Below are 15425 nucleotides of genomic sequence, written 5' to 3'. Positions count from 1 at the left end.
GAGAGACTAGTTGAGCTGCAGAAGAAAAGATATAAGAGTTCAAGACTGACCGTCAAAGTGCGAAACAGGCTTGAAGGGGAGATCATTGGTAGATATTGGTCGAAGCTCAACAAACCCGCGAAGCCGAGGGACCTGATCCGGAGGCTACGAACCAACCCTCGCGACGAAGAAGCCCCGAGATATGAGACAGACTCCAAGAAGATGGCGACAATAGCGCGGAACTACCACAACAACCTCCAGTCTGTCAGAGCAGACACCCCAGAGGAAGCGCGGGAAACAGCGACAACGCGGGTCCTGTCAAGAATAGAACGAACGGTAAATGACGAACAAGCCCAATTGTTAAAAGGCCCCTTGTCCAGAGAAGAAGTGGAATATGCGCTCAAAGTATCGGCCAACTGCAAGGCCCCCGGACTAGATGGGATACCGTATGAAGTATGGAAAAGTTTGAATGATAGATACAAGTCACTGACCGACAGAAACAAACCCGCGTTTGACGTAGTCGGAGCACTGCAAGCGGTGTTTAACGACATTGAGATACACGGAATGGTCAAGGAGTCCGGCTTCTCCGAGAGCTGGATGTGCCCACTATATAAGAAAAATGACAAGGCAGACATCGCAAACTATAGGCCAATATCCCTACTCAACACGGACTATAAAGTAATGACCAAAGCGCTGGCCATCAAGCTCGCACACGTCGCACCTAGCTTAATTCACCCAGACCAAGCCGGCTTTGTCCCAGGGAGGCAGATCAGAGACCAAGTGTGGCTTACAAAAAGAATAATAGAATGGGCAGAAGCAACAGAGCACAATGGAGTAATTGTTGCATTAGACCAGGAGAAAGCGTACGACAAGGTCGAGCATGACTATCTATGGAAAACATTAAGAGCTTTTAATCTGCCGGATGAGTTCATCAACACGACAAAAGCACTATACAGCGACGCACATACGTATGTTATGGTCAATGGCGAAAGAAGTGAAAAGCCATTCAAAGTAACTCGCGGCGTCCGCCAAGGAGACCCGCTGTCCTGCCTCCTCTTCGACCTAGCGATTGAGCCCCTTGCGGAAGCGCTACGAAAATCCAACCTAAAGGGCTTTAGAACACAAGGAAGAGCTGATAAGATAATAACCTCACTGTTTGCGGACGACACGATGGTATACCTCGACGAAACAGATGATTGGGACAACCTAATGAAAATACTTGATGAGTGGTGTATAGCTGCAGGCGCAAAAATTTAACGTCACGAAAACAGAAATGATCCCAATCGGCAAGCGCGAATACCGCGACAGAGTGCTTGCCAGCCGCACAGTAAATGGACAGGACGGGACAAAAATACCTGACCACATTAAAGTAGCTGCACAAGGAGAACCTATACGCACCCTCGGAGCATGGGTTGGCAAACGGTGTTGAACAAGCCGCAATATGGTCACGAACACTAGAGAAGATTGATACATCCTTAGCACAGTGGGGCCTGAGCAACCCAACGATAGAAGGCCGTCGACTAATAATTTCAATGATTGTCGGCGGAATGTCACAATACCTCACCACGGTACAAGGAATGCCAGGGAATATCGAGAAAAGGCTGGAGAAGAGAATCAGAAATTTCATATGGGCCGAAAAAGAGAGAGTCACAATCAATCAAGAGACTGTGTACGCACCGATTGAGATGGGCGGAAGAAAGCTACTGGATATATATGCCAGAAATGAGGCAATCTCCGTCATGTGGCTAAAGCACTACCTGAACTTGGATGCAGGGAGACCGACATGGTGCTATCTGACAGACGAGATTTTCGCTGCAAACAATGAGAAGCAAGTCCATAGAAGAGACGTGCTGAGGAATCCATACCTGCAAGACTGGAAACCGAAATCATCAGAGAAGAAAATCGGAACAGACCTACACCGAATGGTGCACGTTGGGAAGGAAGTACGGGGTGAGATTAGAGGCCATCGCCATATCACGCGACATCCAGAGGTCAATGCCGATATGGTACCATAAATTCGCGCGGGGAGACACGGCAGTGTACAACAAGCCGAAACCAGTTGTCGAGTGCCTAAAAAAGCCGCCACAAGATCCGAACAGTGGGCGACGCGGAAGAGCTCGCGAAGAAACTGCAAACCGCCCGGCATACCGCGAGAAGGGACTGTAGATGTGCATCATGTCAAATAACCAAAGCAATCGCCAAATGCCCTCACCCACATAAGTGTTACACCAAAAGCAAGAGACATGCTGAATGAACTCGAAGATAAATGGGACCCAAGAGTGGCCCAACCCCAAACCTGGGAAGAGATGGACGAGGAACGCGAGCCGGCGGAAGACGACGAAGATGTCGTAAAGTTCAACGCAACGGTGACAACGCGAGGAACAATATCGAATGCGTTCCGTATATTTGAATACGGGGCCAGGAACACATCCAGGAGAGCACCGAATAGGCAGCCGACAGGCAACGACGAGGCCCAAGTCCCCCAAGTAGTATACACCGACGGATCCGCCATCGGGAATGGAACGACAGATGCAAAAGCGGGCGCGGGAATTTTCTTCGGCCCCGACGACCCAAGGAACCGAGCCCTGAAGATACCAACGGAGTGGAAGCCATCCAACCAGGTTGGTGAGCTAGCGGCGATAAAAGAGGCCGCAGAAATGTGCCCGCTAGACCAGACACTAAAAATACTGAGTGACTCGAAATACGCCATTGACGGGATGACGAGAAAACGCACAGAGATGGGAAGACAGCGGCTTCCTCACGGTGGCCAACGGCGAGTTGGCAAAATTGACATTGATGAGATTGAGACAGCGCCGAGCACCCACCTTCTTCCGTTGGGTGAAAGGACACAGTGGAATCGAGGGAAACGAGGCGGCAGACCGTCTCGCAAGCGAAGGCGCCATGAAGAGTGAACCAGACGAGATAAGAACCGACGAAGCTGAAGATCTGAGACTGAGTGGTGCAAGACTAAACACGCTAACCCAATCGTCAGCAACAAAGATGATAAGAATTCTAAAAATGAACGCACCCCGATACCAGGAGAAACTTGCCCGCGCGGGAACACTGAGAAACATACCGCTGGCCCGCGGCGCCGCAGCAGACGAAGGCGGGGGAGAAGTAACGGACAAGAAGATGTGGATGTCGATAAGACACAAGGACATCTCTAGGAACATCAGGTTCTTCCTGTGGATGTTAATTCACGACGGATACAAAGTAGGGAAGCACTGGGCAAACATACCTGGCCATGAGTGGAAAGGCACATGCAAGGAACCGCGGTGTGGAGATGTAGACGAATCAATGAAACATATACTTATGCAATGCGAGGCCCCGGGCCAAAAAGAGGTATGGACGCTCGCCAGCAAGCTGTGGAGGTTGAAGACAGGGAACGAGCTCCCACCACCAACGACCGGCCAAGTCATGGCGTGCGGAATGATTGAGAAGGCAGATGCCGGCACCTCGAGGCTGTTCCGAATAATAATTTCGGAGTCGGCGCACCTGATTTGGAGGCTCAGAAACGAGCGTGTAATCAATGAAAAGGACCCCGCAAGCGACGCCGAGATAACGCGCAAGTGGTGCTGGACGATAAACAACAGACTGCAAATGGATAGAGAGATGACGAATGGGAAAAAGTATGGGAAAAAGGCCATTCCCAAGGCATTAGTCCTCAAAACTTGGAACGGAACATTGAAAGACGAAGAATCACTCCCGAATGACTGGCCAACGTCAAGGGAGGTCGGGGTTTTAGTGGGTGTCGGTTGAGACAGGCGATGACGGGTGGTGAACAGGAGGGCCAACTCCCCTCCTGCACGCCCCGAGTCTGTCGAGACTGCAGCCCCACACCAGATGCCTAAGGGCCTAGTGCGGAAGCGCATTTCCTCGAGTGGTTTTGATCCGGCTGGCGGGGTTTCAAGTCCCCGCCTCACAACTCACGGGTGGTGGATGACCGACAGATGTCGGCCCGGGACGCTTGACGGAATCTCGCAAGAGAACTACGGCAAGCTACTGGGGAGCGAAAGCGATTGTCTACCACTACCTAACGTGCCACAAAAAAAAAAAAAAAAAAAAAAAAAAATAAAAAAGTTCGTGGATTGTGACTTGATGTGACTCTACGTCATTGCTGCTGACAAACTCCATTATCCAACGCTCTACTCTAGAAAATTACACTTTTCGACCGACTGTGCCCACTAGGTGTCTAACCCGCTGTCGGTTGTCGGTAGGGACGTCTCGCCTGTGAGCGACTGCCACGGTAGAGTGCTTGACGGGTCCCAATTTTTTCGCTGCGGCAACGAATAGCTGAGGATTGGTGGGCACGAAACGAGAGTAGTCCCCGCCCTCTGCCTCCAGAACATTTTGCGCGGCCTGTTTTATTGGTAGTTGCGAATCAACGGATTTTCCGAGCTGGACGTCTGGACCCAAATGCGCGGCACGAGACACATTCAGGTCTGCACACCACTCTTCGATATCACTTTCCCAGTCTAGCTCGATTTCTTCCTCATTCTCGCTACGCCGTTCGCGCCGTACCCTAGGTCTTCTGTCCCGAGTTTTCCTCGGTGTCGTTGCAGTTGCAGGAGAACTGGCCACAAAAAGCCGACAATATTGGTTTTGCATAGTATGGCTTGGGAGGGGTGGACAAACGAGGCCGTTGCTGATTGAATTGGGGCTGGCGTTGACCGGGGGGTTTATTGGCGTCACGAGCTAGTCGTTCTGCCCGGCGTGCTAAAAGTGCTTCGCGTCGTGCTTCTACTGAACTTGAGGGCGCCAAGTTGGCAGGAGCAGCAGGTTCGCTTGGCTTCATCGGTGCAGGTGCAAGCGCAAAATCTAACTGGGGAGGTTGGGGGATGGTCTGCTCCATGTCTGGTGTCGGCGGAGAAAAAGCCATTGCTTGACGAGTCAGACGGGCCTCCCGGCGGGCCTCCTTCATTCTAACTATCTCTGCAAGCTACATGGGTGTTACACAGATAAATTCCAGAGAACTTGCACCAAAACAGACCTTGGCAGAAACAGCAGCATCACCCTCGACACTGGCAGCTTTTTTTGGTCATGAGAAACACGTTTATAAGAGCTGTAAAGGCCGCACCAGCAAGCGAAGAGTTGTGGCGGAGAAATAACCGCGTCGTGCAACGGTACATGGCCAGGGAGGGTGAGACCAAAAGAGACGGTGTCACACACAAATCTCGCTTGACCCATGCCATCTGGTTTCCTTGGCCAGCTCGTTGTGAACTTTGTCCTTCTGCTCATCTGCTTCATTGCCTACTCGTCCCAAATATTTATAATATGGCCGTGGTATGGCAGGGTCCTTTCCGTCGAGCTTGTCACCCTCCTCCTGCCGTTTAAGTGCGTGTTCAACGGCAACACACAATTAGCCTCAACGCGTCATCTTACAGTATCTTCGTCGGGTTGCTCCTCTGGAACTACTTTCTTTCTGTTTATACCGACCCTGGGCGGGTACCCGATAACTGGGTATGTGATGTGGCTCAGGTTACTGCACGCCGCGTCATGTTAACTGATTCTATTAGAAACCAGATACGAATGCTGATGGGTATGAGGTCAAAAGGTTGACTGGTAATCCGCGATATTGTCGCATGTGTGAGCGCCCCAAACCTCCAAGAACACATCATTGCCGACAATGCGGAAGGTGGGTGACTCCTCTGTAAAATTCTACGTATTTAACTGTGTTTTGCCAGATGTGTTCTGCGAATGGGTGAGCACTAAGCAGTACCCACTGGTGTAAATGACTGATTTGGAGCAGACCACCATTGTCCGTGGATTAACAATTGTGTTGGACACCACAACCACGGCCACTTCATCCGCTTCCTTTTCTTTGTTGATGTCTCCTGCTCGTATCATCTTGCCATGGTCTGGCGGAGACTATATATTAGCTTGGGCAACCGCTATTGGGCTCGTCGGTCGCTTACTCCATTCTTCTACGTTCTCACTCAACTCCAGGACGAACCCGATGGGACAGAAATGATATTCATGATCTTGAACATGGTCGCCTGTATTCCTGTTCTGCTTTGTGTCGGTATTTTCAGGTGAAATTCATAGATGCATTGCCGCTATTATCGTCTAAACCTTACTAGCTTATATCACTTTAACGCCATTCGAAATAATACTACCACGATTGAACGCTGGGAAAAGGACAAGGTCGCAACTATGGTCCGTCGTGGTAGAATCCAAGAGGTATGCTCGCTGCGCACACATAATTTTCGAAATCCAACCTGTTGCAGATTAAATTCCCATATAATATCGGCACAAGGCGCAACATCGAGTCTGTGCTTGGAAAGAACCATTGGCTCTGGTGTTGGCCCACGAAGACGCCAGGTTCGGGACTCAAATATGAGATCACAAGCAACGATGGTGAGTGGGTAGAGCTGGCACGGGAACGGCGGGAGTTCGTCTGAGTATCAGGCACGGTAAGCAACTCCCATCGCTGTTCTTTTGCTAGCTATCTTTTTGTATCCTTTCAAGTTCATATTGGCTGACTTGGGTTCAGAAAACTCTGATGGGGAGAGTTGGCCTCCGCATCATGACACGATCGAGGGCGAGAGTTCGCACAAGGAATTCAGCTTGCCTGACTCACCATGGACCTTCGAGAATGGGACGGTCAACCCAACACTCCAGCCATCGAATTCTGCCCGAAGACGAGCCAAGAATAATGGGGCATCTACACTTCCGCCATATCATCCCGACTACCAGCCTGATGCCTCAGATTCTGACGACTATGATGAGGACGACACGAGCCGCGTGCGTATTAGAAGAGGGTCAGAAGGATACGAGGTACGACCAGGGAATCGGGAGGACATGCTCAATCGGTACTTGTCCGAAATTGGCGAGAAGAGGTATCATTATTACGTGCCCGAGCCAGCGAGCGGGAGTGAGAGCGAAGGCGAGCAGGCGCCATTGGTCAAGAGCGGCTAATGTCTACATATTAAGTACAGCGGAAATTGTGTAACACTTGGTTCTAGGCAACGATAGAGTAAATTAGACTACTCAAGACTCGGATGTGACCTTGACTTAGATTGGCGCGGGCGAAGGCTCGAAACGCTCACGGCCACGGGCCCGAATAGCTTCAACTTGTTCATCGACTGGATTTAATACCTCGGCCAGGCTACGCATTCGACGCGCCAGTGCTTCAGAATATTGGTACGCTGCTGCCTCCAGCGCTGGTTGGATTTCTCGTTGCAGGATATCGGTCACGTGTTCTTGCACTCTGGCTTCTACCGCAGGATCTAGTGTGGAAGGAGGTGGCTCTGACTTGCGTTGGGCATATTCGTTAAGCTTCCGTAGCATCTCGGCATTTCTCGTGCGTTTCAGCTGTTGTTGTTGTTCGATTCCAGCGAGTTGGGCCTCTAGCTTTGGGCAAACATTAGAGCGTCGAAATGGGATATGGTGAATTGCACATACTGCTTGTTGTCGTTCCCATTGCTTATCAAGCCCCAATTCCTCGACTCTGGTCTCCAACCCGCTGTCCGACGCCATCGACGCCAGATTAGCTCCCGCGAGCTCAAGCTGGCTCCCCGCAGATTTTGCTTGCACTCTGAGATCGGCTATCGGTCCCTGTGTTTCTTCTGCTGCCCGCGTGCGTATTGTTTCCAGGACCTGGTCGACATGTTCTGCGGGCGTGATTTCGGATTGTTCAACGAAGATGTCTTGGAGGTCTATGATTTTCCTAATCTGATTCTGAATACGCTCCTGGAGCGTTAACTGCACATCTGGCATGTCGACGTCGTCAGAGGTACTGCCTTTGTTTGACCCGCTTTTATACTGTTTTTCCCAGACCGCGAGCTGCTCAGCATAAGACGCGATGTCTCGATCGAGCTTTGACCAGTTCAAAGCGGGAAGCTCTGGGAAGGCTAACAAAGCGTCACGAGCGTGGCTGAGCCGGACTTTAAGCTCATCAGGCAGCGTCGAGTCCAGCCTCTGGCCCGTCGCCTTCGACACCCTAGTAAACATGCCAGAGTGTTTCTCTGGTTTCCATTGTAAACGTCGCCGCTGCAACTCTTTATCTTCGACCATGAGCTGGACTACACGCACGAAATTCCTGATAAAGCAATGTAAAAAAAAAACTACCTGAGCATTTACGACCCCACACGTACTTGATAATTTCGTGATTGACTTCAGCGCGGTTCATCAGTTCGAGCTGAAGACGGAGTGGCTGGGTTCGAGACATCGCCGGCGTCGAGGAGGACACGATAGTGTTACGTTCTGAAAGAGAAACAGAAGTAGCACGAAACGAGAATGCAGATTGTGGAGGCTGATCTGGTGGAGGGATGTCTTGTGTGTTGACTTGAAGTGGGGGTCTGAATGGGAGGGCAGCGGGTTTTGATGGCCCGTCAGTTTCCTTTGTCTTATTTCCCCAGCCACCGGTGTCCTCCTTCTCTTTCCCTTTGCTTCCCGACCCACTAGCGATGTTTGACGCGTCGCCCCAGCCACCAGTGCTTTCCTTGGTCGTTTTGTTAGCATCTGTCCCCCAGCCAGCGCCCCAGTCCTGATTTCCCCATCCGCCCGAGCTTGTGCCTGCTTCCTTATTTCCCCGGCCACTCTGAGTCTCCATTTCTGGATCACCCCACCCCCCAGTCGACCCCCAGCCTCCACCCGATCCCCAATCGTTCGTATCCACCACCGTCGTTGCTGAAGTATCATTGCTCTTCCCTTTCCCTTTGGCACCCCAGCCGGAATCACTTGCGACATTGCTCCCCCAACCGCTACCGCCCCAGCCCTTGTCGCTTCCTTTCGCCAGTGACATCGGTGGATTCACGTCTGCCTTTTGCTTCGGTTTACTCTTCCACATATTTGGGTCCCAACCGCTCTCTGATGTTGTGCGGTCTCGGGAGCGATTGTCGTCTCGATAGTTGGGAGGCCTGGCCTATTCGACGAAATTCTAGAGAGAAAAAAAGAGGCAAGCAGATTTTAGGCACACCGTGGCTAGTAGTTTCCTGCCTGCATGCCTCCAATGGGATTCGTCTGGGTGGGCCCATCTGCATTGATGACCCGCCCAACACCCGCCAGGGACCACCGGCTTGCCGTCGTCGTCGTAAAACTTGCACCTCGTATATTTCATCAGTGAAAGTTGGAGACAAAAAACTCGCTGACAAATCACCGAAATTGATAAGGTATTGACATACATCTAATCTACAACCCACTGCGTTCTGCGTATACTTTCCATATCAGCCCGTCTTTCTCCCCAACTTCGACAATATTAGACCCTTTCGGTATGTCTACCAACCAGTAACCCGAATGAGAATTGATCACATTCCCATTCAGCTTGACTTGAACTGCACCGACTTCTTTGGTGACTTTCTTGGCCGCTTTAGCTTCTTGAAGGGCCTTCGCTGCCGCTGCCGCAGCTCTACTCTTTCCTTCCCGACCTCGTGTCTTGGGCTTCTGCCTTCCATTCACAGCCAGCTCGCCTTCATCAGCTGCATCCTCCTCATCTTCCATGTCCACATCCGACCCACTGCCGTCGTCATTGTCATCGCCCATATACGTTATGTTGGCGAAGCTCAGCGCCGTTTCACCCGCGCCGAGTCTGATAACCCATATCTTTACCCCGTCTCGGTAATCTAGTTTGAACGGCCGTTTGCATGGCTCTGTTAACACAGACACACCCTTGAGCATATGGCTCGGTAAAATCGGCGGCACAGGCGAGCTTGATAATGACATGCTCTTTGACGGAGCCGGGTTGATGACTGCGGGTTGGGGAACAGGAGCAATAACGGGTGCTGGTTGCGGCAACGGCATGACTGGTAGAGGCGATGGAAGGAATGATGGCGCATAGCTAGTGTTGGGATAATACGGGAGCTGAGGTTGTGGAATAGGCGGTGGTGGAATCGGAGCGGGTTGTGGGATTGGAGTAGGCTTCTGTTGTTGTTGCTGCTGTACGGAGCTCGGTTGGATCATATTTGTCGAAGGAAGAGTGTTAAGTGGGAGTGTTGGCGAAGCTTGCCGCTTCACAGCTGGTGCTTTGGGCGCCGTTATCGGGGGAGGTGGTGGTGGCGTTGGACTAGGCAAACGTGCAGGAGCCGCAATGGGAGTAGCTGCCTTTGCTGAAACCTTCAGTTTGACCTTGGAAGTAGAGGCAGCCTCCGGAACAGCAGCGGGCGCGATGGGCATTTTTATCTTAATTTTCGTGGACGATTGATGATATCGCTCCATAGCAAAAGGCGGCGGAAGGTCCGACATTAGAGTACCAAAAAGTTTCTGTTCAGGCTTGTTAGTTGGCGCTCAGAAAAGAATATGAGAATACCTTCAGAGTCAATGCATCCTCCCAGATCTGAGTATGATCCAAATTGAATTGCATCGCATTCTTGAACACAAGCTCGACGTCGTCCGCAAACTCAGCTATCGTCAAATAAGCCTTGTCCTTGACCTTTTTCTATTCCGGGGTTAGACACGAGTCTGAAAATTGAGACGCAACACTGACCATGATAGCACCAAGACATCTTGGCTGCCTTATCTGAAGATAATAGTCGGGCCATTCCTTCCTGGAAGGTAGCTCCATAAAAATGGTGGAGAGAATTCGACCACTGGTTGACAGAGTCAGACCAAGCCAACGCGATAGAAACAACACCTTACTTGTCGTCAGTCTTGTCGATGACCTGCTTCAACCGCGTTTTGGCTAGCCGATGCAGACTAGGCCGTTTTCCGGTCGGATCTCCTTCATCGACCGAGGGCACCATCTTGCGGTAGGTCTTATTGGTTAATTTCTACCATCGCCAGTCAGGGCGAGGTCGTTTATGACGATGCACTACACACCAGGAGGTCTTTGGCGTTCTTCCATATTTGGCTTTCCTCGAGGTTGTAAAGTTTGGCATTCTCGAAACACAGCTCGAAGTCCTGGCGAACAGCTTCGAGGGTGGGGTAGTAGTTGCTTTCAAGCTGTTTCTTGATGTCTTCGAGCCTGGCACGGGTGTCAGTCTCTTCGAGGCCTGTGAGACGAAGAGACCCACGCAATGGGGAATTGGATGATGATATAGTAGTCGGGGTATAGTTTCTTGGGAGGTTTGCGAACGAAATCAATCGCAATAGGAAATCCACTGAAAACAGAGTTTTTGAAGAACGGTCACGAATACCTTCACCACAACAAATGCCACTCACTCTTTGTTCGTCGCGTCGCGAATTGTCTGCCACAGCTTCATTCCTTGCTCTCGCACATTTCCACCCCCAGGCTGACCCTGTTGCTCTTCGGCAACGTAATCCCCAGCCATGATATCCACGTCCGACGATGAGCCAGCCACGCCCATTCCAATATTCTTCCTACGCTTCGCCCTCGACCCATCCTCGTCGCCTGTAGATAACCTGTGGGCCCGTTTCATGGTGCTCGGGTCGTGTGGGTCAACAGATCAAAATGTGTCACGTGTGACTCGACCAGACAAATCTACATTTCGTACAAACACGGACCCAACACATTCTACACTCTACGATATTGTGCAACTCTGAACTCTCTCATTCTGCGTCTGGCCGAGCGTGAGTGATTACTGTCAGGGCTTAGTGAGTACGAATTATTTCTTGGGAAAACAAAACCGACTTTAGACCACCATCAAAGGCCCAGGAAGCTTCATTCACCTCCTCCTCTGGACGAACAGCGTATTTACGTAGAATCGAAGCACCACCGGGCTAAAAGATGAGTTGCTTCATGTTCCAACAGGAAAAAAAATCAGCTCACATGCTCTCCAAGATAATGTGTAACGTTCACAAAGTAGTCTTCAATGAGCACAACACAACTCCCTGCGTTTGATCGGACAAATGCTCGTGCTTGACAAGTGTCCCAGATTTCTCCTGTCCATATCGAGTCTTCCTCAGGCGGGGGAATACCGTGCTTTTCTTTATGGCCCATGTATTGCAGAGCTTCTTTAAGGTCTTGATCTCGAACGCTGCGTAGGCCGGTCACCAATCCTAGTCGATACAAAACAGCGATAATCCATTTAGAAGGGTCCCAGTTCCAAATTTGTGGGCCAGATCTCCAGTCGTGTGGGAAAGAATGCTGGACATCTGAGCCATAACTCGCATGTTGTTGGTCATTGAACCTACGTGCTGCAGTTCATATGAGCGAAATTGTCCACAAAAAGCGTCGTCTCTTCTTACAAAATTATGCGACCCTTCTCCACCGGTCAACAATGCAAGAATCTAATGAGGTTAAGCTACCGAAAGTGAGGTATAGCAAAACACACCAAATTACCACGAGAAGTATCTTCATCAGAGTAGGGCTGCAAACCATCCCAGTGAGCCAAACTAATATTGCTGTCAGTGGTTTGTCGATGCTGTGAAGAGAGAATTGTCGACCTGTTAACAAGAAACGTACAATGCCAGCAAAACAGACGAGCAACGAGTCCACCCCAGACGTAGGCACCAGATGGGTCGCCCCATATCATTCCAAGAAGTGTTGGCAAAACGAAGCCAAAAAACAAAGCCAGCGGAACTGTCAAACGCTGAGTGGATATGGACGTCGACGAGGCTAGCATACCATAATGCTTATGCTGGAAGCGAACAACTTGGCAGGTATTCAGACTAAACCTTTGCTTGAAGAAAGTGCCTACCCGGATCGCTGTCCAAATCGTCTCTATCTACGAGTTCCATGCGTTCGTATGTTGGTTTGTAGAATATCCATCTGACAAGCGATGAGGACGAGTCAGGCAGAACATTCAGACGCACCCCATATGGGAGTAGAACAGACCACGCGTTGCAGCGTAGCTGATATCGGATTAAAATCTTTTAGAAGCCACAAAGGAACCCCAGTCTCACGGATCGTGCACAGGATCGTCGGTGAAGCGCTAAAACGAGGAGGTTAATCACCGAAAGTCGGCGTTTAGCTTGACGCACGTGGTGAAGCCGGTGCCGGAGACACCTGCAACCAGGAAAAAGTCAAAGTCGTGGACATGTTGTCTGCGTTGATCGAAGCGCCTTACCACCACTATTCAAATAAACATTCAGTCGAAAAGCCTGTCAAATCAGGCTTGTCGCGCACCTTAATGCTTCCTTGGAACCCAGCAGAACCCAGAGCCGCAAGTACCAGACGAACAGGCAATTTGGCGCGAAAAGCGCGATGAGAGTAAAGCCGGTGGTAGCCAATCTACGGAGGTTCGAATTTGATTCCGTTCAGGAGTCAAGACTCACGGTGATCCTTGAAAAGGGCACATGTGAGTTCATTTTGCATGGGAAGTTTGTGGACGCGCACCCAAAATCAGCCAATTGCCAAACGAGGAACCCAAGCCATAATGTAGCTTGCGGTACTGCAGAGTATGGCCGCCAGAAAAAAGCTCCGTAAACAGCAGCAATATGGACCGAGACGAAGAATAAGGCGTTTCCCCACCAAATTTGTGGTTGCTGGACTGTCGCTGACATGGTGGTCGTCGCAAAAGAGTGGGTGTCATAGTTTCCAGTCATCCAAGCGATCTTTCCACGGACAGCGGCAATCGCCACTGAAAATACACTACTTACGCAATTTAATACTGACCGCTCCATTCAGCGCCGCTGTCGACTATTTCGCGGACGTCGTGCACCTTAGCCACCTTAGTGACCCAAGTACTCCACTCTTGATCACCAACTCCCATCCCCATTTTCCCTCTGCGGTGCACCATTCCACCCTCAACCCAACTGCCACCACTCAGATGTAACTCAGTCAACCCGAGCGGAAGCAATGCTTCCAGGACGCGGCGCACCTAGATCAAGCGTTTGGTTGGTTGCAGACCCCGACAACGACTCGGAGACTTACGGTAGCAGCATTAATTCCGGACCCGGGAAGAATGTTGAGGTGTTTGTTGGCCTGTCGACAGAGGGACTTTAAGGTCTCCAAGCCCTCTAGTGCGGTCGGTTCGTGGCCGCTGCCACCAAAATCAGCACATGGAAGGCTTGTTCATCGGAGCAAGATGACCTCGTCAGTATTCTGGTCACACCCTCGATGCTCGCAATATCGTGAAACGCTGTAGACATAAATTAGTGAATTGAATGTCATGACTAAATCACCTTGCGATGGATCTGGGGTCATATCGAATGCGCGATGGAAACAGACTGCTGTGGGTGAGCACTAGGAAGACATGGCGCCTGATATACCTTGAAGTGGCCCAGCTTCATTGACCAGCCTTTTTCGTGTCACTTCCTTGCGGGTTAGAATAGCCAAGCGACCAACCGGCGTGTAGCATCCATATCGACATGTCCGTCAGCTTTCAATGCGCCAAAAACTACTCCAGCAACGCCATTTTCCTTGAAGATACGAATGTCTTGAATCATGACATCCAGTTCAGCTGGGGTGTAGAGAAAGTCGCCAATCCGTGGTCGGACCATTGCCTAAACAAGATCGCACGGTTAGGCGCAGGGAAGAGCAGGCAGCCAACCATTATGGGAACATCCACCACTTGTTGGACAGCCTTAAGCAAGCCCAAACTGGGTGTTGTTCCACCACCTACTCCGAGGTTGCCACAAAGTTCGAGACGATTTGCACCACCTTGAACGGCACTGATGTTACTCAGAAGGAAGCGCTAGAGTTTGCAGACGGAAGACTACTTGAGTGCTGATTGAACCGAGTCAACGCAAACCTCGATGATGAGGGAGGAAGAAGAGTTTGGCATTCGGTTGATCATTACAATTACAAGTTTGGATGGACATCTACAGGCATACACAACAGTTCGACATGGGTCAATAGACAATTACTTCTTTCCAAGCTTTTCATAAAAGCCGACTATCTTCCTAACGTCAGGGCATATTGCCAATCTCACTCGCTCGCCCTCTTGAAGAACATTTGGCCTGGCTTCCAGCCACTTGCCAACACCCAGTATCCCGCTCTTGTCGCGCACCATTTTGGCCAAAGTATCTCTACGGAGCGACCATTTGAGTTTCCGGGCGATGGGGAGAAGAGAGCGGGCCAGATTGTGAGAGACATCTGGATATAGCTGTTTCAAGGGACTGTCACTGGATGCTGCACTGCGGCGGGTGAGATGTTGGGAGACAACCTGGCCTGCGTGTTGTCTTGCCAGCTTTATGGAAACTTCATACTGACGAACGGACTAGAGGATAGGTCAATAATCTAAAAGCAACCGCAAACAGAAGACGTACTGATTGAGAGTAGAAATATAACCCGGCTCTGAATCTTCTTTCGATACTGAGACCACGCATTACACCTCGGTGGACAAGATCTGGGATAGTGGGTCGGCTAATGGCAAAGAGGTCGTGCTCCACCCGAGCCGGAAAGACAACGCGCAGTCGCACGTTGTGAAGGGCCTTGTCCCGAGCAAGTTGCGCCAAAATGGGGTCGAGTTTGCTCAACATATCGAGTTCAGGTAGATCAAGAAACAGGAAGATATATAGAATAATCTCCGGAGTCAGTCGGTCCAGCATTATGTGTGAGTCAAGGCCTGAGGTAGTGGTTCGAGTGAAGGACGGTTCGGTAACCATCACGTTTGGACTGCGTGAAACTGCGATACACGGTCACGAGACGCAAACGCGAGGAAACG

At 50.7% G+C, this 15425-nt stretch overlaps 4 protein-coding genes across 4 annotated transcripts; 1 reads left to right on the top strand and 3 right to left on the bottom strand.

Moving 5' to 3' along the window:
• Nucleotides 1-4501: 4501 nt before the first annotated feature.
• MIND_00508800 (uncharacterized protein) lies at nt 4502-5108 on the bottom strand (the record flags this gene model as incomplete). The annotated part of the gene is made up of 3 exons (XM_037361881.1): nt 4502-4918; nt 4970-5007; nt 5057-5108. 3 exons carry the CDS (start codon nt 5106-5108, stop codon nt 4502-4504), a joined length of 507 nt encoding a protein of 168 aa, XP_037222173.1.
• A 56-nt stretch (nt 5109-5164) lies between these two features.
• On the top strand, nt 5165-6897 carry MIND_00508700 (Palmitoyltransferase PFA4; the record flags this gene model as incomplete). Its single annotated transcript, XM_037361880.1, has 8 exons — nt 5165-5313; nt 5364-5439; nt 5496-5614; nt 5664-5680; nt 5729-6011; nt 6060-6159; nt 6207-6336; nt 6473-6897. The coding sequence occupies 8 exons, from the start codon at nt 5165-5167 to the stop codon at nt 6895-6897; spliced, it is 1299 nt and encodes a 432-aa protein (XP_037222172.1).
• Nucleotides 6898-6993: 96 nt separating this feature from the next.
• Nucleotides 6994-9052, bottom strand: MIND_00508600 (C3H1-type domain-containing protein; the record flags this gene model as incomplete). Its single annotated transcript, XM_037361879.1, has 4 exons — nt 8900-9052; nt 8076-8845; nt 7384-8020; nt 6994-7332 (listed from the first exon to the last, which is right to left on the bottom strand). Exons 1-4 carry the CDS (start codon nt 9038-9040, stop codon nt 6994-6996), a joined length of 1887 nt encoding a protein of 628 aa, XP_037222171.1. The 5' UTR covers nt 9041-9052.
• A 59-nt stretch (nt 9053-9111) lies between these two features.
• On the bottom strand, nt 9112-15309 carry MIND_00508500 (Stearoyl-CoA desaturase; the record flags this gene model as incomplete). Its single annotated transcript, XM_037361878.1, has 30 exons — nt 9112-10179; nt 10226-10354; nt 10403-10505; nt 10555-10685; nt 10735-10879; nt 10929-11015; nt 11077-11277; nt 11507-11595; nt 11645-11962; nt 12010-12105; nt 12150-12210; nt 12262-12397; nt 12443-12469; nt 12516-12586; nt 12631-12669; nt 12721-12749; nt 12944-13048; nt 13093-13099; nt 13154-13397; nt 13433-13478; nt 13524-13637; nt 13691-13799; nt 13850-13898; nt 13942-13986; nt 14029-14057; nt 14105-14262; nt 14310-14453; nt 14511-14580; nt 14626-14978; nt 15028-15309. The coding sequence occupies 30 exons, from the start codon at nt 15307-15309 to the stop codon at nt 9112-9114; spliced, it is 4485 nt and encodes a 1494-aa protein (XP_037222170.1).
• Nucleotides 15310-15425: the final 116 nt, after the last annotated feature.

This window comes from Mycena indigotica, assembly GCF_014461135.1.
Source record: "Mycena indigotica strain 171206Taipei chromosome Unknown Mind.scaff0004, whole genome shotgun sequence".
Lineage (NCBI taxonomy): Eukaryota > Fungi > Basidiomycota > Agaricomycetes > Agaricales > Mycenaceae > Mycena > Mycena indigotica.
The sequence above is the reverse complement of the archived record's forward strand: the minus strand, read 5'-3'. Positions and strand labels throughout refer to the sequence as shown.